At 53.8% G+C, this 24,705-nt stretch overlaps 1 protein-coding gene across 2 annotated transcripts in view; it reads left to right on the top strand.

Moving 5' to 3' along the window:
• Positions 1 to 24,705, top strand: part of DLGAP4 (DLG associated protein 4) — a 175,099-nt gene that overhangs the window by 108,136 nt on the left and 42,258 nt on the right. Inside the window, exons 4-7 of one of the 2 annotated variants that reach the window (XM_066237976.1) lie at positions 1,110 to 1,351; positions 3,479 to 3,593; positions 6,103 to 6,153; positions 9,811 to 10,051. In XM_066237976.1, the coding sequence (XP_066094073.1) occupies positions 1,110 to 1,351; positions 3,479 to 3,593; positions 6,103 to 6,153; positions 9,811 to 10,051 (649 nt within the window). Of the gene's footprint in view, positions 1 to 1,109; positions 1,352 to 3,478; positions 3,594 to 6,102; positions 6,154 to 9,810; positions 10,052 to 19,438; positions 20,474 to 24,705 lie in introns of those variants that run through there. The other variant, XM_066237977.1, reaches the window with a different exon arrangement.

The following is a 24,705-nucleotide window of genomic DNA, read 5'->3' as shown; positions in this document are numbered from 1 at the left end:
CGCACATGTTGAGATGTGTTCCCAGTGCAGTGGTGGCTAGCGTATGTGTGAGGCGTGTGAGTATGCTCTGTGTTCACGTTGTGTACTTGTTGGGGGTGTACACGGGATGTAGGGGCTGCTGGGGCGCAGCCTCGGTGAGGTGGGTGTGGGTGGGAAAGCGTGCTCGCTCTCAGCTGTGTACACGTGACGAGGCTTGTGTACTCTGGCTGGGCTGTGCATGCTCATTCATCGCGAGGTGACCGTCCGCTGCATGTGCATGTCCGTGTGTGTTAGCCGAACAGGGCTGTAGGCTGCAGGCGCTGCCCTGGAGCAGCGGGCAGAGCCCGGCCCTGGAAGGATGAAGGAAGCCCCCTCTGTGTTGGTTTCTGCCACCGTAACCACTGGGTACCAGGGCTGCCTTCACAGATGTGGTTTCACTTGTCCTTATCACAGCCCCCTTCCCTGGGTGGGATCCCCGAGGTTCACATGGAAAACTGAGCCTCTTTTCCAGCTTACTGAGTGGCTGCTCCACTCCTGAAAGCCAGCTCTCCAGTACCTCAGTTTATCCTCCTGTGTGATGTGGAATTGTGACTGGCTGCCCCCATACTGATGTGCCAGGGTCCTCTGACCTGTCCTTCTCCACCATCCTAGGGCCAGGCTCTCGGTGTCAGGTCTGGGGGCCTCCCTCAGGCCTTGCCGTTCTCATCTGTGCAGTGGGATCATGAGCCATCCTCTGAGATGGCGGCGAGGTGATGGGCGCACAGTGGCTGCTCCGAGAGGCCGCTGCAGTGGAGGCCTTTGTGATCAGACAGCCTTGGGCCGTCTGGCTGGGGCACCCAGTCTGGGATCCATGGAGAAATCTGAGGTCGGAGATGGGCAGGGACTTGCTGAAGACCCACAGTGAAGCTGCAGCAGCGCCTACTCCGGAGTCCAGCTCTCCTTCCCAGCCTGAGCCCTCGGCTGCTGGGTGGCTCCAATGGCAGCACCCAGCACCAAAAGCCGAACTCCGGAGGTGGGAAGCAAGAGAGCTTCAGGGCCGGGAGCCCTGACCCAGGTGATGAGCCTGAGGCCGAGGCTGAGTGGCCGGTGGCTCCCTGGGCGTGCGCTGAGGCCTTTCCGTCCATCCCCAGGTGCCCGGCGGTGGCGGTGAGTGGAGCACTGCACTGCTATCCCCACGGGAGGCGGACACCACACCCGAGGGCCACATCCCGTGCCGACGCATGCGCAGCGGCAGCTACATCAAGGCCATGGGCGACGAGGACAGCGATGAGTCTGGCGGCAGCCCCAAGCCCTCACCCAAGACCGCAGCGAGGCGCCAGAGCTACCTGAGGGCCACTCAGCAGTCGCTGGGTGAGCAGAGTAACCCCCGCAGGTGAGCGCGCGGGCCCTCCCCCTGGAGCCCCGCCCCCCAGGCGAGTCCTGCCTCTGGAAGCCCCGCCCTAGGCGAGCCCCTCCTAGTTATGCCTCTATCCTGGGAACCTCTACTTCCTCCCTGGCTGCTGCCCCCAGAGACCCCAGACCCACGGATGAATCTTGCCTCAGTCAGACCCAGGTGAACCCAAACCCACAATGATCCAGAACTTCTAGGTAAACTCGTCCTCGGGTTAGTCCCCTTCCTGACATCCCATCCTTAGGTTGCCCCTTACACTTTGACGAGTTGAGTTTGGAGAGCCCCTCCATTTGGTGAACCACCCCATAAGCCCCCCACAGTTAAGTTCTGATCACAGGTGAGCCTCAATCTTTGGTAAATTAGAAGGAGCGCCTCTCTAGAGTGACTGGCTCAGGTAAACCCTACCCATAGCAGTTACCTCCCCAGGTGAGTTCCAGTGTCATAGGGGAGCCGCCCCAGAAGACAGTCTAGTTTAGTTCAGGTCAGGGGACCGTGCCCACCACTTAGGCCAGCCCTGCCCAGGAAAGGTCAGTGGCCCCTCTGCCCGTGCCCTGTGGTGAGCTGCAGGACTGGGGAGGTGGGAGGAGCCAGAAATCAAAGGGAAACAGACAAGCCTTCACCTGGCCCATCATCACCCTGCCTGGAATTCCACTCTTCACACCTTATCCTGTCACTTTGAGACTTGGAAGAGTTAGTGAAAGTCTGAGCCGAGGTAACGTGCCCACAGCATGCAGCAGTTAAACCGTGAGAGAGAGGTGAGGCTTCCCCATGCAGAGGTCCCCGGGGGGTTAGGACAGCAAGGAAAGTGGGGGGGGGGGTACAGAAAGTCTGCGCACTGAGTGCAAAACAGGAGAAACTTGGAACAGGCGATTCAGAGCCCACTGAGGAAGAAAAGCAAAAGAAAGGCAGCAACAAACAACAGAAAGACTCAGAAGAATTCAAGAAAACAAGCTTAGTCCTAGTTTTCCGGCTACTGGGGTTGTGAACCAAGGCTTCATGGAGGAGGCTGAGACAGAGACAAGAGAACAGGTCAGGTGACGAGGAGGGGAGAAGCCAGGGGTCTCACGAGGCTGAAGGCCGGGAATGGCCCGCAGGGAGCAATTCAGGACACCACCGGCCAGTCCCAAGTCAGTCCCTCTCGAAGCCTCAGTTTCCCCATCTTTAAGTGAGGGAGCTGAGCTGGGTGATCTAAGACCTGAGATCCTACAATTTGGTGACTGACCAGTGGGCCCTGAGGTTGGAGAGGTGGTCAGGATGGGGGCACAGGTCTTGAGTAAGAGGGAATCAATAATATTGTAGTACTAGTAATGGGCGCGTCCGTTAGCGCCTGCTGCACTCTGGGACCTCTGCCCCCACCCCACCCCGCGCACTTGAACCTGCAGCACTGAATCCTACTCGTCACAACCCCGGCAGTCAGGCACAGGGTCATCCCCACTTAATAGGTGAGGAGACTGACACTTAAGGGTGATGGCTTGTCTGTGGTCACCCAGCGAGGAAGCTGGATTCCAATCCAAGCCCATCTATATCAAGATCTTGATCTATCGGCTGCCTGGCCTCATCCCTAGAGGAGAGGAGGTGGAAGGTGAGGGTCAGGCAGATATGAGAAAGATGGAAGAGAAGGGGCCGTAGGGAGATTGGTGAGTCTTTGCAGGCCAGGTGGAGGCCACCTGGACGTCGTGTCGAAATTAATGTCCTTTGGGCATCACTAGTCTGAAGTCAGTGCTGTGGGTCTTGACCTCACTTCCTCTGTCAAGTCTCTGAAATTGCCCCAGACCTGCAGGGGAGGGGGCTGTAGAATTGAGCTGGTACTGGCTACTTTGGGTTTAAAACAGTCAAAAGCAAGCTTGTGCTGCCACCTCGTGGCTGCAGCAGACATGACGGGCGAGGGCCTCCTGCACCCTCCAGCCTCTCAAGGCCTCCGGAAGCTGAAAGTGCTCCCTTGCTCACTGTCCCCCCTTCCCCCGCCCCAACCACTACCCGGACTGGCAGTGACTTCCATTTTCCCTTCTGCCACTGAATGACCTTGCCTAGTCTGTTCCCCTCTGAGCCTCAGTTTCCCGGGCTGAACAATGCATGGGCTGAGCCCTGCCTGCTCCCCACCCCCGCCAGGAGTCTGGACCGCCTGGATTCTGTGGACATGCTGCTGCCCTCCAAGTGTCCGAGCTGGGAGGAGGACTACAACCCGGTCAGCGACAGCCTCAACGACCCCAGCTGCATCAGCCAGGTGAGGGTGGTGGGCAGCCAGGAGGTCAGGGTGCTGGGCGGAGGCCCCGCACCCACTGAGGACAGACCTCCAGGCCCAGCCCCTGTAGAGTGGTCTGCACTGGGCTCTGTTCAGTCTTTGTCCTCGAAGCTGCCTGTGTGTCTCTGCCCACCGATGTCCTGAGGCTGGAGAGCAGTGACAGGGCCTGGCATTGCCTGGCCTACGCTGTGGGCCCTGAGGAGCACCCATACCACTGCTATAGACCCCAGAGCCCCGAGGGTAGGGAACTGGGGTGTGCATCCCAGCCTTGTCACTGACAACAGGAACCCGAGACAAGTCACCTCCACCCTGAGCCTTTCCCTGATTTACCACAGGAAGGTGATCATTTCTACTTCAAAGTGTGGTAGGGAATCAATGAGATGATGAACATAAAGTATTCAGTAAAAGATAGTTACCTTCACCATCTTTATTGTCATCTTGCTCTGTGTCCTCACGCAAATTACTTCTCCACTCTGGATTACTAACAGCAATAAGCTTTCTGTGCTGCATTTTGAATGCTCAGCTCCTTGAACCCTCACAGCATCCCCCAGAGGGAGCATTATTATTCATATCCCCATTTCACAGATGAGGATACTGAGGCTCAGAGAGGTGAGGTCACAGAGCTAGGAGGAGGCAAAGCTGGGCAGGGATCCAGGGCTGTCGGACCCAGCCCTGTACTCTGGCCGCTGCCAGGTGCACAGCACTTTAGAGTTTGCAAAGGTAGAACCAGCCAAGGACTGAGGGCTCCCCCGATGGTGTGGATTTGGAAGCAAGGCCCAGAGAAGGCAAACCAGCCAGTAGTAGCACAGCAAGGCATCAAGGGAGCCAGACGCAGACCCAGCCTTTTCCCTGGGCGAAAACAGGCTATCGGTCTCACTGTGTGCAGTCCCTGGCCTCGGCTAATAGACTGCTTAGACTTAGAGCCAGAAGGCTTTAGGACCCCCAACTCCTCAACACACCCTTATTCCTAGCCTGGCCAACCCTTTCCCAGGCTCCTGCCCTCAGCGCTGTCATTCCCAGACTCCAAGGAGACTAATCTCAGGTGTGGGGAGGGGTAGAGCACCCCAGCCATGGGACCCTCTGTCCCTACCACCCTCATCCAGGCCCCACCACGTCCCACCTGAACCGTTGTCCTGGCCTTCGCCCTTCCACCTCCGTCCAGTCTGTTCTCAGCGGCAGGAGAGAGCTTGTGAAGATGTAACAGATCATACCACGCCCCTGCCCCAGACCCTCCCGCGGCTCCCACCTCGTCCAGCTGAGAGCCAGAGTCCTGCCTGGGACCTGTGAGGCCCTGCCTCCCTCGGGGACATGATCTCGACTTACCGTCACGGTGTCTAGCCACACTGGCCTCCTCTCTGCTCGTCACCCACCCCATCCCTGCCCGGGTCGTTGCATTTGCTGTTCCCTTTCCCAGAAGCATTCTTCTCTCAAATCTCTGACTCTTCCCTGCATTTCAGGTCTTGGCTCAAATGTCACCTCCTCAGAGGGACCTGTCCTCTCCCATAAAGGAGCCCGCAGGGCACTGTTCCCTTACCCTCCTTAATTTTCTTGACAGCCCGTATCACTATCTATAATTGCATTTGTTTGTTTATTTACTTAGTATCTGTCTTGCTCTTAAGACTGAGCTTCCTGCAGGCGGGGGCCTTGCTGCCTTGTTCCCCACAGTGTCCCCAGCACGAGGAGGGCATGTAGGTTTTTCCTGAATGGACGGCCTCCCTCCCTGCCTCTCCCCATCATGTTCTCTCGGCTTTCTGTCTTCTGTCTGTAGCTGCCTCCATTTTTCTCTCCCCTGGTTCACATTTTTCTGACTGTGGTGTGTCTTGTTTCCATGGTGCTCTCTGCCCCATTTGCATTGCCTGCCTGGCCCTGGCACCGGGACACCTTTGTCCTCTGGTGGCACAAAAAGGCGCTGGATCTCAGCCAAGCTGGGGACCCCAGCAGGTCCCTCCTATTACCCCGTGCCTGGCCCCAGCTCTGTCCTAGCACAGGACCCCCTGACCCACCAAACCTTTAACCCCAGGAGCTTCAGTGACCTGAGCCCCACTGGTGGCCCCAAAGTCCGAGGTACGCCAGCTCTAGCTGTCCCTGAGATCTTGAATCCTGCCAGAAGGAGCCCCCGCCCACTAGGTGTTGGTCTGTGCAGGCCCTGACCAGGAAAGAGAAGGCTCTGGGCTGTGTCCCTAATCTGTAGATGCTGGGGGCTGCCTGCCCAGGTAAGAGGCAGCAGGCAGGGCATCCATGGTGCCAGGGGCCAGCCCAGAGTAAGATGTGTAAACAGCAGCATACAAGTCCTCAGCAATGCCCAGTCCCAGAAGGAGTGAGCCTCCCATCCCTGGAGGAAACCAAGTGAGACCTCCTAGCACCTGGGCCTCAGCCAGTCCGAGGAGGAGGTTAGACCAGCCAGCCACAAGTTCTCTTGCAGCCGAGCCTGAACAACCATCCCCAGCCCCAGCCTTGGTCTCCCCATAACCCTCCCCCTCTCTTTTTACAGATTTTTGGGCAGGCCTCCTTGATTCCGCAGTTGTTTGGCCACGAGCAGCAGGTCAGTATGTTTGCCATTCGTTTGTGCCCCAAACCCAGAATCCAGGGCTGAGCTTTAGGCCTGGCGCCTGAGTGGTCCTGGCTCCCAGCCCAGGCAGCTACAAGCGGAGCCGGCACCCAGACAGCCACCTCCAATGAGGGTGGAGTCTAGGTTCGGTTGGTGCCCTGACCTTCTACTCCCTGGCCCTATTGCTTCACTTCTCTGTGCCTCAGTTTCCGCTTTCCAGAAGTGGGAACGAATGAGCAAGGTTCTATGAATGGAGTAAGAAATAACCCCCAGATAAGGGAAAGCATTCCCCAAGGGTCTTCTGGCTCCCTCTGTCCTCGCCTCCCCCCAGGCTGGGGAGAAGCGTGGGGAGACTTCTAATTGGGCAGGCTGGGTGCTGGTGGTATTGGTGGTATTGCCCCCAGGTCCCAGCCCCCAGACCCCCTTTTTTTTTTTTTTTTGTATTTTTTTGAAGCTGGAAACGGGGAGAGACAGTCAGACAGACTCCCGCATGCATCCAACTGGGATCCACCCGGCACGCCCACCAGGGCGACGCTCTGCCCCTCCAGGGCATCGCTCTGTTGCGACCAGAGCCACTCTAGCACCTGGGGCAGAGGCCAAGGAGCCATCCCCAGCGCCCGGGCCATCTTTGCTCCAATGGAGCCTCGGCTGCAGGAGGGGAAGAGAGAGACAGAGAGGAAGGAGAGGGGGAGGGGTGGAGAAGCAGATGGGCGCTTCTCCTGTGTGCCCTGGCCGGGAATCGAACCCGGGACCTCTGCACGCCAGGCCGACACTCTACCACTGAGCCAACCAGCCAGGGCCAACCCCCTGACTTTTGTCCTTTTGGGGCCTCCAGCAAGACCTTTAAGGGTGTCGGGGTGTTGGGACTTTCTGAATGCAGAGACTTTTTAGTTTTACAAAGGTTTATGGATGTGGTGCAGTCCTGGCACTGACCATCCTAAGGGTGACCCCTCCCACGCATGCTCATCCTGCCCCTGGAAGTGGCCCTCTCCTCCCTCCCAGATTCCAGCCCCAGGACCAGAAAGTAGAGCAAGAAAGGTGCTCTGAGCTCAACCCCTCATAGTGACCAGAAGTGGGCAAGGAACGTGTCTAAGGCCACATGTCCTATAGGGGCAAAAGTAAGTAGGACTGACCCCACACTTCCTGATGCCAGATGCGGATGCCTTATGTGCCTCCCGGCCCACGTCACAGTGCCTCTTGAACACAGTATCCCAGCAGAGAGTCCTTGGGGAGTCCACAGTGGCCAGGCCACCTCTTTCTCCTTTTACTTCAACAGGCATTTGGTAAGAATGTATTCAAATACCAGACCCCCAGGGCAGTTCCCTGAACATGCCAATAGCACTAACCAGGTGACCCCCCACACCAGAGCTTGGGAGCATCTTAACCAACATTTATAGATCCTTGTAGTCACCCCACGGAGCTGCCTGTAATAGTAGGTACAGGTTAGCAGGTGCTAACTCTCCCAGACACTATTCTAAGCTCGTGATGTGATATATCTCAAGCTCGACAACAATCCTATAAATTTTGGCCTATAACTAGCCCCCGTTTTATAGCTGGGAAACTGAGGCACAGAGCAGTGAAGTGACTTGCCCAGATTTATATTGTGAGGAAGTGAACCAGGGACTGAAACCCTGACGGTCTTGTTCCAGGGCTGTGCCATTACCGTGTAATCCCAAAGCAAGACCTCCTTGCCTTTGGCACTCACAGGGGCCTCTCGGTATACTTCAGGTGGCAGCGTGGGGACGTTGGCAGTAAAACACCTGTCTCTTTCATAGCCCCTCCAAATTAATTTTGAATGTGCCACATTGCCTTTTATCAGCCCTGTAGAAGTTCCGATAGAACTTTCTACGAAGACAGAAATGTTCTGTAATCCAAGCTGGCCGGTCAGGTAGCATAAGCAAATGAAATGTGAGTAAGGAAATGAATTCTTTATTTAATTTTAATTATACCTAAATAGCCACAGATGGTTAGTTACTATTGCATCAGACAGCACAGATTTAGACCTTTCTAAACATGCACTGCAAATCGCGTGATGTCATGTTACTTGATGCCGTGTCAGACAAGTATGCAGGCCTTTCATTTAGATAAGGCAACATTGACCCAGAGGATAGTGAGGGCCTGAGGTCATACAGCCTGGTCCAGAGCAGAGCTGTCCCCAGGCCCGTTTCCATCTTCTCCTCCCTGTGGTGCTCAGTCAGCTTCTCCTCCTTCCCTGTAGCCACCAAGCTTCCTCCAAGACTGCCACCCAGTGTCCATTTTTGGCCCACAGACTCCTCAGCTTATATTCTGTGATCCCCAGTTACCAGCATGGCCTGAAACATGAGTCAGGCAGACCCTTCCAGAACCCCTAGAGAATGTTTGGATGGTGAGGTCCCTCTGCTCATACCTTCAGCTGCAGATTTGGAGGATCTTCTTCGGTTCTCTCTGGGGGGACACTTTGAAGCATTCTAGATGAGATTGAATTAGATATGAGGTAGTAAATAGCAATCATACTGCTATTCTACAGACTGCCCATGGCAGATATCACTAATCAATCTTCACTGCCACAACCCTCATCCAGTCTTGTTTTCTCACCAGACTATGGCATCAGCTTCATCCCTGGGCTCTGCCTCCATTCCAGACCCCCTCCCCAATATCCACTCTGTATACCAGGGCTTGATTAATTTGGAGCATTTAGTTCTTTTTTTTTTTTTTTTTTTTTTTTTTGGTATTTTTCTGAAGTTGGAAATGGGGAGGCAGTCATACAGACTCCCACATGCGCCCTACCTGGATCCACTGGCATGCCCACCAGGGGGCGATGTTCCGCCCATCTAGGGCGTCGCTCTGCCACAATCAGAGCCATTCTAGCACCTGAGGCAGAGGCCACAGAGCCATCCTCAGTGCCCGGTCAAACTTTGCTCCAAGGGAGCCTTGGCTGCAGGAGGGGAAGAGAGAGACAGAGAGGAAGAAGAGGGGGAGGGGTGGAGAAGCAAATGGGCGCTTCTCCTGTGTGCCCTGGCTGGGAATCGAACCCAGGACTCCTGCACGCCAGGCTGACGCTCTACCACTGAGCCAACCGGCCAGGGCCTGGAGTGTTTGGTTCTGCCACTTACTGGTACCCCTGGTAGATATCTACCCCTCACTGCACATAGTATGAATTACCTCATTTAATGTTGACCATAATTCTATAAAATTTGGTCAGTAACTAGCCCCCATTTTATAAATGGTAAATATCTATAAAGTATGCATCTAGCATACCTATTGGCACCCCATTCCGACGTTCCTGACAGACCTTACTAATTGATTATAGCCTCCTCTCCCCCTTCCACCCAGAACTCAGATGTGGCCTCAAAATTTATCAGTCCATCAGTGTGGCCACACAGATATAACCTAGTTAATATTCTAGAAACTATCCTTAGCAGTTAGCTACTCCTCCATTGTAGAGATGGGAAAAGTGAGGCCCAGAGAGGTGAGATGGGCAAGTATATTTCAAAGGCCTACAGGTGCTCACCCGGTTCTGAGTGAGATGGAATGGGGAGGAAAGGGGAGGGGAGAGTGGGCTGGGTTGAGGCCCCACAGACTCGACAGCCCTGCAGCTGAGCTGACCACAAAGTTCCCCATCCCTCTAGGCTGGGCACAGCTGGCCCCTGATGCCTGCCTTTGCCTGGACAGGTACGGGAGGCAGATCTAAGCGACCAGTACGAGGCGGCCTGCGAGTCGGCCTGCAGCGAAGCGGAGTCGACAGCGGCGGAGACGCTGGACTTGCCGCTGCCAAGCTACTTCCGCTCCCGCAGCCACAGCTACCTGCGCGCCATCCAGGCGGGCTGCTCGCAAGAAGAGGACAGTGTCTCCCTGCAGTCCCTCTCCCCACCGCCCAGCACCAGTAGCCTCAGCAACAGTCGCACGCTTCCGAGTGAGTTCCGAGCTGAAAAGAGGGGTTTGGTTTTATTTGGGGGCGGGACAGGGCAGCCGGAGGTAAATGCTGGGGAGGAATTCGTGGTGGGCTGGCCAGGATGGGAGGGATGGTTAAGGAGCAAAAGCAGGAAGCCTTGGCGCTGAACTTCCCAGCAGCTGGTGAACTGGTGCGCAGATGGGGGTTACAGAGGCAGATGTCAGCTCTGGTGTCAGGGTGAAAAGGTTGGGGAAGGCTCCAGCCTCGGATAGGACTTCGTTGCCCCCGGCTCTCCAGACCCTGGCTCAGAGCAGCCACCTGCTGGCCGGCTGGGCTCACTGACGCTCTGCCTACCTGTTGGGACTCAAGTAGGCAAATCTGTGGGCAGGGCAGAACCTGCAGGGGCAGCAGAGCCTTCCAGGAGAGGCAGGCATCTGCTTCGAGTCCTCTCAAAGGAGTGAGTTTGCCAGTTTCTCTTATAGTCACAATCAGGAACAAACTGCGCTTCCTGATACTTGTTCTAAACCCTCTGAAGATAACCCACGCGGGACCAGAGAAAAGAGAGGACCCTGTGTCCCAGAGCAAGCCATGGAAATTGTAGCACAATATTTGGTTTAGTAGAGAGAGCTTTGAGCTTACTCTGGCTAGCTGGTCCTCCTTCCTGGGTCTCCATTTTCCCATCTGTACATAAATTGGGGAGCTCTTGGGGAGATGACGTTAAGACTGAGCGTAGAAAGCATCAGTCTTTATCAGGGCCTTGCACACAGTAGGAGCTGACAAGTGGTAGCTGTTATCACAGGTTTCTGGCTTGACTCGGAGTTTCCTAACAATGGAAGGCAATTGGGGTTGGATCGTTGTGCGAAGAGAGACAGCTGTTCAGAGTGCTGGGTTGGTGTTTGATGTTCATAAATGAGCCCGAATCCTGTGGATAGTCTATACACAGGAAACCAGCGTATTTACTGAATGAACTGGTCTTTCCAGGGAGCAGAGCAAGAAACATTGTTTTGCTATTGCCTGGGTGATAGAGAGGCAGGTCCTGAGCTTTTCCGGTCCCTTTTAGATCTTAAGGAACAGCATCGTTTTTCAGATATTAAGACCAGCCTGGTCTCACTTTGAATTTCAGTCTCATCTACCTCAGTATCTCACGCACCGGCAGCAGGGCACGGTGGTGTCTTCTCTGCTCCTTGTTTGCCCCTGGCGGTTTCAGGCTAGTACAGATGTTGTCTGGCATCAGGGCTCTCTGTATTACAGATGCCCCGTGCTGGCTCTTTCTCCCCATGGGGCTTTTGGAGTTTCTCCTCTCCTGCAGGGCCCGCATGGCCTTCTTTCTTGGCATGGGCAGTCTCCCTCCAGCTCACTGTTTTTTTTTTTTTGTAATTTTCTGAAGCTGGAAATGGGGAGAGATAGTCAGACAGACTCCCTCATGCGCCCGACCGGGATCCACCCAGCATGCCCACCAGGGGGCGACGCTCTGCCCACCAGGGGGTGATGCTCTGCCCCTCCGGGGCGTCGCTCTGTTGCAACCGGAGCCACTCTAGCATCTGGGGCAGAGGCCACAGAGCCATCCCCAGCGCCCGGGCCATCTTTGTTCCAATGGAGCCTCAGCTGCGGGAGGGGAAGAGAGAGACAGAGAGGAAGGGGGGGGGGAGTGGAGAAGCAGATGGGCGCCTCTCCTGTGTGCCCTGGTTGTGAATCGAACCTGGGACTTCTGCACGCCAGGCCGACACTCTACCACTGAGCCAACCGGCCAGAGCCTCCAGCCCACTGTTTCTTATTCTTCCTCGGCTCCCCCAGCCAGTGGTCCCCTCCTCTCCACTCAGCCTCTTTCTGCTGGGGTACCTGGCCCGGCCAGGCCAGGCAGACATCTTGGGCAGGATTCTCTGAAGACCGCTCCAGCCCTGCTTTCTCCCTTGGCTCCTGCAAAGCTGTGTGAAGTGAGGTCTTCGCTTTGTGGCACTCAGAAAGTATGGGTTGGTCTGCGGCTGTCTTCCGCCCAGCCTGCTGTCACACACACGTAGCCCTGCCAGCCTGTGCATTTTGCAGGTCTCCAAGCGGGGGTTGAAGCCCAGGCTCTGCGGCCTTCAAACCCAGGGCATCCCTGCCAAGCTCTCCCGGGCAGTCCTGTATAGTTCCGTCAGAGCCTCGGGTAAAGGATAAGATTGCCCACGTCGTCAGGCCCATGAAAAGTTCTCTTAAGTACAAAGTGGGCCTGGGGGGGGGACATAGAGCGCCCCAGCAATTTTCTACCGATAAACTCTCATTCACTAATCTCCCCCAACCCCAATCACTCAGGCGTGTGTCGAGGGCGAGTGGTGGGCTGCATGTCTCAGGACTGTTTGCGTTCCTGTATTGGTTAGCTATTGCTAGAGTAGTGCTGCATAACTACCACAAAATGGTGTAATGCAACCGTTAGCATTTGTTTCTTGCTCCCAAGTGTGTGAGTCAGCTGGGACCGCTCTGCTTCTGGGACTGAAGGGTCCTCCTGGGATCCGAGGCCTTAGCCAGGGCATGTTCTCATGGTGATGGCAGAAGCACCAGAGACCAAGCCTAATGATATACAAGCACATTTTGAGGCTCCTGCTTGCAAAAATATCTGCTAAAATTCTATTGGCTAAAGCAAGTCATATGACTAAGCTCAAAGACTAGGGGTGGAAGAGTGCCCTCCCGCCTTTGTGTCGGAAACGGTATCTGCATGGCAAAGGGCATAGACACAGGGAGGAGCGAAGAATCTGGGTCAGTACTTCAAATTACTACCGTCCCCTCTCTTGGCTATATCGATTCAGAAAATACGCTTATCCTCAACACCTCCGCCAAAATGTCATCCAATCATAACATCCAGATCTCATGACCTATGTCAGGTCTAGATGGGACTCCTCTTGAGCTAGTGACCTAAAATCTAAAGAGAAAGTTATCCCCCTCCCACGCCCACCTCCCACATCCAGCACACATTGGTGACATTGGGACAGGGTATGTGCAACCCACACTCCTGTTGGGAAAGAGGGAGGAGGAATTCGGAGACTCACTGGGTCATAGCAACGCTGACATCCTGCCGGGCAATGTGGGATGAGTACTCTAGGATAGGAAATTTCCCTTGATTAGGCCCCAGCTGCACCCCGGGGGTTAACTCCATAATCCATTGGTCTCCCTGCCTCTTGGCTCTGCTCTCTGAAAGCCCTCCTTTTTCTGTCCCCTTTTTGGCCACTGCTGAAGAGAACACTGAAGAATGTGCCCTTCCTTCTGGCAGCTGAACAGCTTCCTTAGCCTGTGTTCTCCCTGAAGAGAGTTAGGGACCCCCCTTGTCGTTTCACATCTGCAATGGTCTCAGTCCCTTCGGCCTAAGTGAACCAGAGTTTCTGCCACACACCTGCCTCAGACACTTTATGGGTTTTCTATGCATTTGATTCTACTTAATTCCATGTGCCCAAACCACACCCACAGTTATTTTCGAGTCATGCCAGTCTCTCTAAATTCAATTATGACTACTTTGGGTACCTCAGGCTTCTGTGGGGCCAAGCCCTTTATGCTTTCTGGAAGGCCTTTTGAGCAGCTGAGAGTATCTATTAGATAATACCTCATTATTTTAGCTTATTCATAAAGGATGTTACAAGCACACCCTTGATTTGATCTGGTCCACATGTTATATCTTAACTGACCATGGCCTTGGTTTGCTCTTTGCCCTTTATCCTTGATTTGATATGTTAATTTGAGAATGATTTACTAGCAGGAGAGGCTGCAGCTGACAGATTTATTTGCCACTCAGCAAGTTCTGCACCTTCTATAGTCCCTCTCTAAACACTCTCTATCTCATCCTGTGTCATTCCCTATTTCTTTTATAAAGTTTTTCTTTCTTAGAAGTCCTTAGCAAGTGCTGCCCAAACTTTTGCTTTCAGCATTTTGCCCAAATCCGTGTACCCTTTTCAAGTCACTGTAGATTGACAGTTTTACCAAGTGTTTCATCTCTACATGAGATGGGTAACCATTCTTCAAGCCCACTGTAACATTTTGCCTACTGCTCACTACTTGTTTCCAGAGCCAATGCTACATATTTTTGTTGCTAACACATCCCACCCTTGGTAGCAATTTCTGTTATCTGTCAGCTGTTACCACAATAACGCTGTGTAACAAACAAGCACGTAATTTCAGTGGCACACAATAATACACATTTGTTCTCATTCATATGTGGTCAGGTGTCTGGTTCTGTTCTACATGTCTTTCACCCTCCTCCTGGAACCAAAGGGTGCCTCAGGAATCACTGCCCTAGCCAGGGCATGCTTTCCTCATGGCGGTTTGCAGAAGTATAAAAGGGCAGACACCACTTTGCAAGCGCATTTCAAGTCTCTGTCACATCTGCTATTTGATTGGTTGAAGTAACTCACATGAGTTCAAGGCCAAAGTCCAGGGAAATGCACTGCACATTTTGTGGGAGAAGCTGCAGTTACATAGCAAAGGGCACGAATTCAGGAAAGGACTGGGAATTGAGGCCCAGATTTTAGGCAATCACAGCCCGCCCAGCCGCACAGCCTGCATGGGTGATTCAGCATCTGGCTGTAAGTGTAGGAACGTGCCGCTTCAATTATCCTCAATTGGAGCTTTAGTCCAAACACTCAAGACAGTATCACATAGCAACATCGTACACCTACCCAGACATGTGTGCCCATATGCACTTACTTACAGACATACATAAAGTTTTGTACCCTCAGCCCTATATATGGTATGAAAACATACATAAAAACACATGCACACTGATATTCTTACCTGTATATATACTCTCCCCATACACCTGCGCGCACACTTACATACATGAGTGTCTCCTATGCCCATGCCACCTCCACAGCCAGGAGGACATCGTGCCTCATGCAGATTGAAGCCGCCACATCATTTCACTGCCCACGCCCATGTTTCCCTGGGCAGCCCTCCCTCCTGGTCTCCACAGCGACTGTGTACTTGCTCCTCTCTCCTCCACCCTCTGATCCCCTTATGCTCATAAAACTCACCTGCCTCGGGGGAAACCAGAGCTACCAGGTTTCAGATCTGTGCCTAGGGCCGCAGCTGGTCCAGCTGGTACCTTTGTGCTGGGTTAGAAAAGGGTGTTCCCCCTCCCCAGACACGTAACTACCATCTCTTGAGAATTGTCATGATGTACAATTTTCTATCAGAATAAGATCCTTTACTGCCATCTGCCAAAAATTTGTCACACTAAATATATCACTGTTATGTCTTTGTTGTGAATGGCACACCCCTTTATATGTGGCATCCTTAATCAGTGTAAAACTTGCCCAACCATACATGCCAGTCCTGCCCATAATCACCTCTCTCCATATAGAAACACACAGACATGTCCTTGTTCAGCCACTGCCGCCCCTCTAGGGGTCACTCTGCTCAAAAGGCCACCCCCCTTTCCTTAGCGTCTGTCTCCAAAAAGCTAGCAGTCGGAGCCCATCCCCCAACCACCACTGCCGAGGGCTGTTTTGCGCCCCTAGTTGCTGAGGGGCAGGACAGCTCTTTGTCACTCCCATACACAGACGCGTAGGTAGGTGGGCAGGTAGATGTGGGGGGTGGTTATTGAGATAGAGCCGTGAGGACATGCAGACTGTGCACTGGACCCCTCAGGAGTGGCCATAGGCAGGGCATGGAGTGCCCACTCACCCACCCACTCAGAACTGGCCATCTTCCCAGCTGCCAGTGCGGCTGCCACCCCCTCTCGTCCTCCCCCAGTCTGACCCAGATTCCGCATTCCAGAAATAGCTCTGGCAGGTGACTGGCAGGCTGGGTCAGCTCCAGCTCGGATGTGGGGGAAGCAGCAGCTTGGCTGCATATACAGCCCCTCCTCAGCCAGAGAACCTACCTAGGAGAGGCCAAGGGGTGCCCTCACCCCTCCGTCTGCCTTGTCCTGCCTCCTCTGTCTCTGCCTCTGAGAAAGAAGACGACAAAACCCTCCCTTCTGTGCCCTTTCTCTTCCTCTGCCGTTCTCCCATTAGTGCTTATTCTGCTCTCCTCCCTCCCTTTCTCCATCCCTTCTTCCAGTGTCTCCTCCCTTCCCTCTCTGCATCTCCCCCCACCATCTCCGCCTTCTGCCTGTCTCCCTCAGCTCTGTTTCTCCCTGCACCCTCTGTCCCTGTCTTCCCTCAGTCTTTGGCCCTCCTCCCTCACCAGCCTCCCTTTGTGTCTCTCCCACTCCTGCTGAATCAGAGGTAGGCTGGGACATCACCCCAGGTGTGCTGCTGGTGAGCTGCTGGGTGGCACCCCCGCTCCTGACAGCCGCACTCTGGCCCTGCACGTGCATGCCCACAGAGGTATGCTCACACAGGTATACGCACACACATGGGGTTACTCCAGGCTGAGTGGGGTGTTCCTGCCCTGGGAAGCACCCTGGCTCAAGGGCTGCGAGTTCTAGTTTCAGCTCTGCTTGTGGCTCTGGGCAGGTCCCAGCCCCTCCCTCTGCCTCAGATTCTCCATCTTATGTTGCAAAGCTTGTGTTGGGAGAGCCTTGAACACCTCTTTTCCAAGTCACCGAATGCGCTGTCCTCCCTTCTTCGTCCCCGCTACCCTCCCGCAGAAATCTCCCAGTTTCTTTTCTGATTCACTCCTCCTCCATAGGCACAGGAAGGGAGGCTGACAAAATTCCTGTCGGCAGTCAACCGTCCCGTCAGCCTTGTCTTGAAGCCGTATCCCAGGTGTAGGCTTCCGCAACCTCTGCTTATTACACCACAGGCTCCTGTCCAGCTGGACACTCCAACAGCCCGAGTGTGAGGGCTGAGAGGAACCCCAAAGGCCATCATGTCCAGAGACTCAAATAGACTTCAAGTCATGTGTCATCCCTGATCCTTGGAGCTCAGGACTGAGATTTAGTTAAGCTGAGAAGTGTGCCACCGTCCATTGATTAGCGATGTCTGCCATGACCAGGATAGTTGCACATGGTATGATGATTAGGACATGCGCCTTGCAATCAGATAGCATTTTTCACGGAATAGATGTTTACTGATCACTTGCAATGGGGCAGGCTGTGCCCTAGGCACCAAATACCTCAGTGAACAAAACAGGAACCCCTGTCTTCATGGAGAGTACATGGTGAGAGAGGCAGACGACACAATAAGCATAAAATAACACAAGTATATATGGTTTATTGGAAAGTGGCACAGACAAGGGGTCCTGTGAGTGCTGTCAGGGGAGGGGTGTTACAGCATAAATGAGGTAGCTAGGGTAGAACTCACTGAGAAAGATGTTTGAGCAAAGACTTGGAGGAAGTGACGGCCCCAGAGCTGGGGAAGTACGCCAGGCAGGGGAGGAGTGCTACAAAGGCGCTGAGATAGGCGGGTGCCTGGCGTGGCCGGGGCAGAGCAAGATGCGGTCAGGCTCACCTGCAGAAGCCCCCTGAATTTTTCTAAGTAAATCAATTTGAAGATAAACCCTAAGTAAATAGTACATGTGCAGCATAGAATGAAGGAAGCTAATGTTTTCAAAGTCTTAGGACTATGCCTGGCCCAATAACCCTCAGGTGTTATTATGCCTTTAAGCAAAAATCAGGGCAGTAGTGTCGAAACACTGTATCCTCTTCAGTATGATTCTTTCCTCTCTTATTTATTTACTTACCACAAAAGTTATATTTTAAATACATAATTTCTTATGAAGTAGATTTTATACAATTGAGGCTGCAAATTGAAAGTGTTTTTTCCCACAAAATAACTAACACATTATCACACTCTTAGTTCTTTCATGAGAGAGTAACATGAAATCATGTGTAGAAAATTAAACGGCAGTTTAAAGCTAATTATTAACACAAGTCAATAAATTTATGTAAAATCTTATTACGAGAAAATGCATAAAACACCAGTGAAAGTGAAACTCAAGTGAATTGTGCTAGAGAATGTTAAACATTCTTTTTAGTAGGTTTACTTTATATTCATACTGCAGTTGGCCCAACACGGTTATCACCATCAGACACTTCAAAATTTCATCGTTTGTTTGATTTTCCCCTAAAATGAAAAAGGACTCTCTCTCTGTCACTGTAAAAAAAATAAAATAAAGTAAGAACAGATTGGAGGTCCAGTTTCAGTACACTGGAACTCTCCCATTCCGCTCTTTATTTCATAAAACACTTCATTTAGCCACTCAGGAAGACTTATTTTCTTGTTATCAACTTGGGTCCAAATCAATGTCCTGTATTCAAATTTTCCAGCCTGTCCAATCTATTCACTTGACAAAATACTGGAAGCTGATTTCTTCTTTTTGTCTTCCTGCCCTTTCTGGCTTTTTGTTTGTTTTTCTTGAAAATATCTGGGTCCTGGGCCATTCTCTTTTCTTCCTCCTCTGTTGCATTATTTTCTTTGATCTGCTCCTGCAAAATCTTGTGATTTATGTAACCCCCTTTGGGAGGCTGGGCACCAACGTGAGGGCCTGTCTCGTTCCAGGACTCTTCCCTCTCCTTTTCCACAAACCATGATCCCAAACCAACGCGCCTCCGACCAAGTCTATCTAAGTTAAATTCTTGTATCCACATCTTTCTCAGAGATACTAGTTTTGGTCTTTGTGTTCTCGTCTTGATCGGGCTTCTGTTTTATTTCTGCTGTGGTATTCCACCACTGCTACTTGCTCCCTGTTCTTCAGGGCGAATCTCAGGGGAGAAGGAGGGACCTGGGAGGGCCAGGAGGCTAGCAGGCAGTGACTGATGGACTTAGGTAGCACCTACTGCACTTGCTCTCCAGGGCACCGTGTGTGCAGGGTTTATTATGACAAGGAGGAAGCTAAGGCGCAGGGAAGTTGAATGTGCATCCAAGGTCACACAATCCTCCAGAGGCTGAGCCTGGATTCAAACCCAATCTGGGGGGCTCCGGGTGAAGACAGCGAAGTGAGGCTGAAGCAACGGGGACACTTAAGACATACAGTCATTAGTACCTGAGGTCTAACGTGACCCTACAGGGCTGAAAAGACCAGCTCAGGCTGCTTGTGCTGAGTCTCAGTTTCCCCAAATAGCGGCGAGATGGTCATAGTGGTAAACGGGCGCAAACTCTAGGGATCTTCCTCCCGCACGGAGCATGCGTCTGGTTCCAGCTGGAACCGGTTAGGCTGGGAGGGGTGAGGGGCGGAGCCCCCTACCCTGTGCCCAAGCATGCGCGTGCATACGTGGGCGCGCGCTCCCTTTCACAGTCGGTGGAATCAAGCCGGTTTGAGAGCCCCGTGCGCGTGCGCAGCAGCCCTCTTGCGCGTGCGTGGGTGACGGACCAAGGCCGAGCAAGCTGCGCGCGTCCCCGCCGGCCCCAAGAGTCCCCCGGCAACGGGTACGCGCGCGGCTGACGCGGAGGGCGGGGCGAGGCGGGGCCAACACGGGGCTTTAACCCAGAGGCCCCGCCCCTCAGGCGTACAAAACCGGAGCCTCGGGCCGGGCCGCGTGAGGGAGGAGGGTGAGTGCCCGCCGCTGGCCGCCGCTGCCGCCAGCCGGCCCGTCACTCCGTCGGTCTGTCCGGTCCACGTCGTCGCTGCCGCCTCCTCAGCCCGGACGCCCGGGGCCCGCCCAGAGCCGCCGGAGCAGCCGCGGCCCCGCGAGGAGACGGGCGCCGCCCCCGCCCGGCCCTGTCCCCGCCCTCCTCCCCGTCTGTCCACCCGTCTGTCCGTCAGTCCACCCGCCCGCCCGCTCGCGCTTCCGTCCTTCTGTCCGGCCACCGGCCCTCGGTCGTCTCCCTGCTCCGCCCGCTTTGTCTCTGCCGGCTCGCTGTCTCTTTGTCTCTGCCCTCGCGCTGCCTCTCCCTCGCTGCCCACCTCGGGCCCCTCGCCGGGCTCCCCACCCCCAAGCCTCCCTTCCTGGGCGCCCCCATCCTGCGGGACCCCCCTCAGGGCGCTCCCACGTTTGGGGGCCCTCTCCGGAACACCATCCACACCCCTGCTTCCCTGCGCTTCCCGCACATCCTTTGGGGGCCCTGCCTTCCATCTGTACCCCAGACTCCTGGGGTCTTGCCTCCTCTTAGCCCTCATTTCCTCAGGATTTTCCTTCTTTGGGTGTCCCCCCCTATACACGGGGGTGTCCGAGATCCCTCGGCGTCTCCGTGGGACCCCAGAGCTCCCCAGCTCCCCGACCGACTTCATCCCTCCCTCCCAACCTCCTTCCCCTGGTTTGTCGTCTGTCGCTGTCTCTCCTTGTTCTCTTTCAAGGCCTCTGCCCCCCATTTCTGAGTGGGGATCCCCTGCTTTGCTTGCCCTGCCCCTCTCTGCCCCTCTCCACCTCATTTGTCTGGTTGGTCTCCCCGTTCCGTGTCTCTTGCGCTGAAGGCCCCTTTTGAACCTGTCCCTGTACCCAGGGCTCCTGGCCTCCTTGCTTCTCTGCCCTGGTCCTCCGTCTCCCCTTCTCTCTGCTCCTCTGTCTCTCCCTCTCCCCTTTCTGCCTTGGCCGGTCTCTGGGTCTCTGACCCCCATCCGGCCTCATGGCTTTGTGTCTGGAGCTCTTGAAGCAATGTGAGTGGTGGGGTGTCTGGGTCGGGCCGGAGTCTGCCTGCAGGCTGGCCGCGGCTGAGGCTCCAGTGGGGTTGGCGCTGGGGCGCGGGCTGGCACTGGGGCAGGAGGCTCTGGGCCTCCCAACAAAGGGGGCAGGGAGGGAGGGGCAGGGCTGGCTGGTGGAGCTGGCAGTGGGGGGCCTTTCTGCTCTGAGGCTTCTGCTTTAGTTGCTTGAGTGTGTGAAGGGTGTCACGGGCTGGGCGTCCCTGCCCGCTTGGCCCTGCATGGCCTGGCACTTCGTGATCGCTTGTGGGCAGGCCTGGGCTATTTTGGAGCCGGCAGGATGTGATATCACTTGGGCGTTTATTTAGACCCGGCTGGGGGTGGGGGCTGCGTTCTTGCCAACTTGAGTAATGAAATTTTGCAGGGGGTGCGGCCTCTTAGGCAGCTGGGCCTTGGGGTTTGGTGCCAGAAATTTGCAGGCCATCAGACCCGGCAGGTGAACAAGGGTCTGGCTGAGACTCTTAGTGAAGATGAGGGAAGAGAGGAGTTTTTCTTCATCTGACCCCCCTCGAGTATTGGGTTTGGTGGTATGAGACTTCTGGGCCCTTGGTTCTGCCAGCTTGAAGCTGTTACCTGGAGTGAGACCCTCAACCTCTCCAAGTCTCAACTCCCCCATCAGATGAAACATCTCTAGATAGCCTTTGTGAACTGTCACCCTGTCTTTAATCTGAACCCCCAAAGGGGGAGAGCAGCTTTCCCGGGGTACACAGTGAGTTCTTGGCATGGCTGGGACAGGAGTCAAGGCCCAGGAAACCCTGTCCAGAATTCTTTACCCTCCACTCCCCTACCACCTAGTTATTCAGGAATACACCTGCCCCCAGGACAGGGCAGGAAATAGGCCACCCCTTATTTATGCCCTGATTCCTGCCTGCTCTTTGTCGATTTGGAAAGATAGGCAGATGTGCCTGGCTGGGTGTCTGTGCTGGGGAGCAGTTGGATTTTCCACGTTCCATCCCATTGTTGTTTAAGGGTGGTCCCTGCATGGCCCGTGGCATTTGAGAATAGTCATTTTGTAGTTGTAAGCTCTGGTTGCTCTTCCTGCTTCCCTTTGGGGTGGTGAGACAAAGTATTGAGCTGAGAGAGGCCCCACAGACAGCTGGGGTCTGCTGTTGAGAAGCCTAGGATGTCCCAGAACTTTTGAGGAAGAGACTAGATCTGCTATTATAGCCCCATTGTCTTAGAGATGAAGCCCAGAGAGGCCAGGAACCCACAAATGGTCAAGCCAGGTCTCCTGGGTACTGTTCCATGGCATTGCCTCTGAGGAGGTCACTGTCAGGGCTGGTGTCACCTGCCCACTGGTGTATAATGACAATCTCTAACACCCATTGACCTCTTACTATAGACCTAAGCTCAGCACACTACACAGACTACTCGCAATCCGGAGAGTGGGCTTACTTGCTGGCCTAGAAGTGAGACCACTTTCCCTGTAGGCTTCAGCTTTTGTATCTGTAGAATGGGAGTGATAATCCTTGTCCTAAAACTGGTTCTGAAATCGTGGCATCCTTAAAGAAATCCTTTGAGGCAGAATGCCAGGGTTCTGTGCCTGGCCCTGATGCTGTGTGACTTCAAACGAGTCTTCCTCTCTGTAATTTTCCTTCTGAAAAATGATAGCGTTGGGCATGGAAGCCCAGCTCTGACAGTTGAGGATTCTAAGGTAATGCAGAGGTCGCCTGTTGTCCCTATATCTCATCTTACCTGTGAAAATGTGTTTGATCGCCGAATAAGAGGGAGACTGGGCTGAATGCTGCCAGGTGCGTGCCGACGATGTACTGTGGGACTTTGCAGGAGATAGGCTCTGTCTCGGCAGAGGGACCAGAAAGGAGGCCAGGAGAAGGCAGTGCTTGAGCTGGGCCTCTCTCCTAGGCACGTTCTGCCTCTTAAACAGAGATATTGCAGGTTCACTTGCAGACTTCCACAATAAAGCAAGTTATCGTCTTTTTGCTGGTAGAGAGTCTTGCCTTCAATTTGTAAAAACCCATAGTATTTTTGACGTGCAATAAAATGAGCTATGCCTGTCCACAGTTTTCCAGAGAGGAGAAATAGTGTGGATTCTGGAACCACTAACACCTGGCTTTAATCCATCTCCATCACATCACTCACTGCCTGTGTAAGCTTGGCCATGTTACTTTCTTTGAGCTTCAGTTCCCTCATCTGGACTCAAGATAATCATATTTAAATTGCTGGATTATCATGGGAATTAAGTGAGATTATATAAGAAAAATACCCAGTACATAGTAGGCACTTAATAAATGTGAACTTTCACCTCCTTATAATGTCTGGATCAATTTTCTTGTGAGAACAAGACAGATGCTCACCGTCTCCTCCCACCCCCTGTGGTTGGGGTTCTGGTAACAAAGACAGCACCTTCTGGCTGTTCTAATAAATAATATTAATACTCCACGCTCTCACTTGCTGTGTGAGGCATTGTGTAATAATCTGCCAGACTTTTCTGACCATTGTTCCTCACAAGTCCTAGGAGGAAGTTGGAAGCTGGAGCAGTTCTCCTTCTCACAGGTGAATGAAGAATAGGGGGACCAGAAAGGAACGGGGACCTGCTCGGGTGCCACAGTGCGGCTTTGTTGGGGCAGGCTTGAGCTGAAGACTTGACTTTTCTTTCCCCAGAGCCCATAGTTTGCTCCGAATTGGATGCTTTTGCTGGGAGCCTACCCCTTAGGCCACCTTCTCTGGTTCTGGCATTGATCCTACAAGAAGGGTTTGTTTAACATTTCCCCAGCCTCTGAGCTCATCTCAGATGTCACCGTGACTAAGGGGAGGCTGAGTGGGGATGGGACTGAGTCACCACCTTCCCTGGTCTTCTCATCCCGATCAGCAGCCAGACACACCCAGAGCACCCAGAGCGCTACTGAGTGAGAGCCGCTGATGGGAGACACCACAGGACAGGCTTTCCTCCCAGTACTCAGACGGGCTCAGGACCGTCTCCCTGGCCGCACTCAGCCCAGTCTCCCTCTTATTGCCCTGGGCTCTGAGGGCAAGGCTTCAGTGGTGGCTCCATATGTTTTTTTGTTTGTTTGTTTGTTTTTATAGTTTAAGGCGCACAATTCAAGAGGAAATCTTTTTATTTTAGATTTTATTCATTTTTAGAGAGAGGGGAGAGAGAAAGTAATGGGGGTAGGAACAGGAACCAAATTCCATATGTGCCTTGACCAGGCACACCTGGGGTCCCGAACTGATGACCTTAGCGTTCCAGGTCGATGCTCCATCAACTGTGCCACCACAGGTCAGGCTCCATGTGTTTTTCTTGGCTTCCCAGGGGTCGGGGAGCACAAGCCACACTGAGCAGTGACTGGCTCGGCCTTGGCTGCTCGGAGCCGTTATTGTGCTGTACCCTCCCTCTGTGGTGCTCTGAGGCCCACATTGTCAAATGTCACCTCCTCTAGAAAGTCCCTGCTGTCTCTGGAGTCAGACTGAATCTAGCACCAGGTCCATTCTTGCTGAAAGTATGACCTTAGCAGGACACTTTACCTCTCTGTGCCTCAGTTTCCTCATATGTAAAACTTAGGTTCCTCGCCTTTATAAAGTTCAGGTGCCTAAGCTCCATCCCCAGAGATTCTCGTTTCGCAGCCTTCTGGAAGAGTCTGATGCTGAGAGGCTTTGGGCTACAGTTTGGGAAAAGCTGAACTGAGAGTTTTTTGTGTTTGTATAACAGCTTGGCTTGTCCTTACTGTATGGCCTTGGATTGGTCGACTTTCTGTGCCTCAGTTTTCTCCCCTGTCAAATTGGGAGGGAAATACCTACCTCACAGGTTGCTGTGAGGATGAGAGCCCGTGTAATAAGAGCCTCTCAAGAAATGGGAACCTGTCTGCTACCCTGCTGTTCACTGGGCATCAGGGGCTGGGCTGAGCAGTTCGTGGCGTTAGCTCCCTGCATCCCATGATCCGGGTACCAGTATCATTCCCGTTTCACTGGGGAGGAAGCTGGCCCCTCGTTTTTGTCTGTCCGGACAGGATTGGTTGTTTCCAGAAGCCAGTCACCCTTCCCTTGCTTCCCCCTGGCTGGAGACACTGTCACACCTGGCCAGGGTGAAGCCTGTGCGGTTGTCAGCAGGAATTGAATGAGATGGTTGAGGAGCGGCATGGGCGCCTCTCAGGGTCCAGGTTCCTGGTTCCCATCCTGGCTATGGTGGCCTCCTTTTCCTCAGCCTGTGTTGGAAGCAGCTGGTTCCTCACCCA

Source organism: Saccopteryx bilineata, chromosome 6 (genome assembly GCF_036850765.1).
Source record: "Saccopteryx bilineata isolate mSacBil1 chromosome 6, mSacBil1_pri_phased_curated, whole genome shotgun sequence".
NCBI classification, from domain to species: Eukaryota; Metazoa; Chordata; class Mammalia; order Chiroptera; family Emballonuridae; genus Saccopteryx; species Saccopteryx bilineata.
Note: the sequence above shows the minus strand (reverse complement) of the source record. Positions and strands in the feature narration are given on the sequence as shown.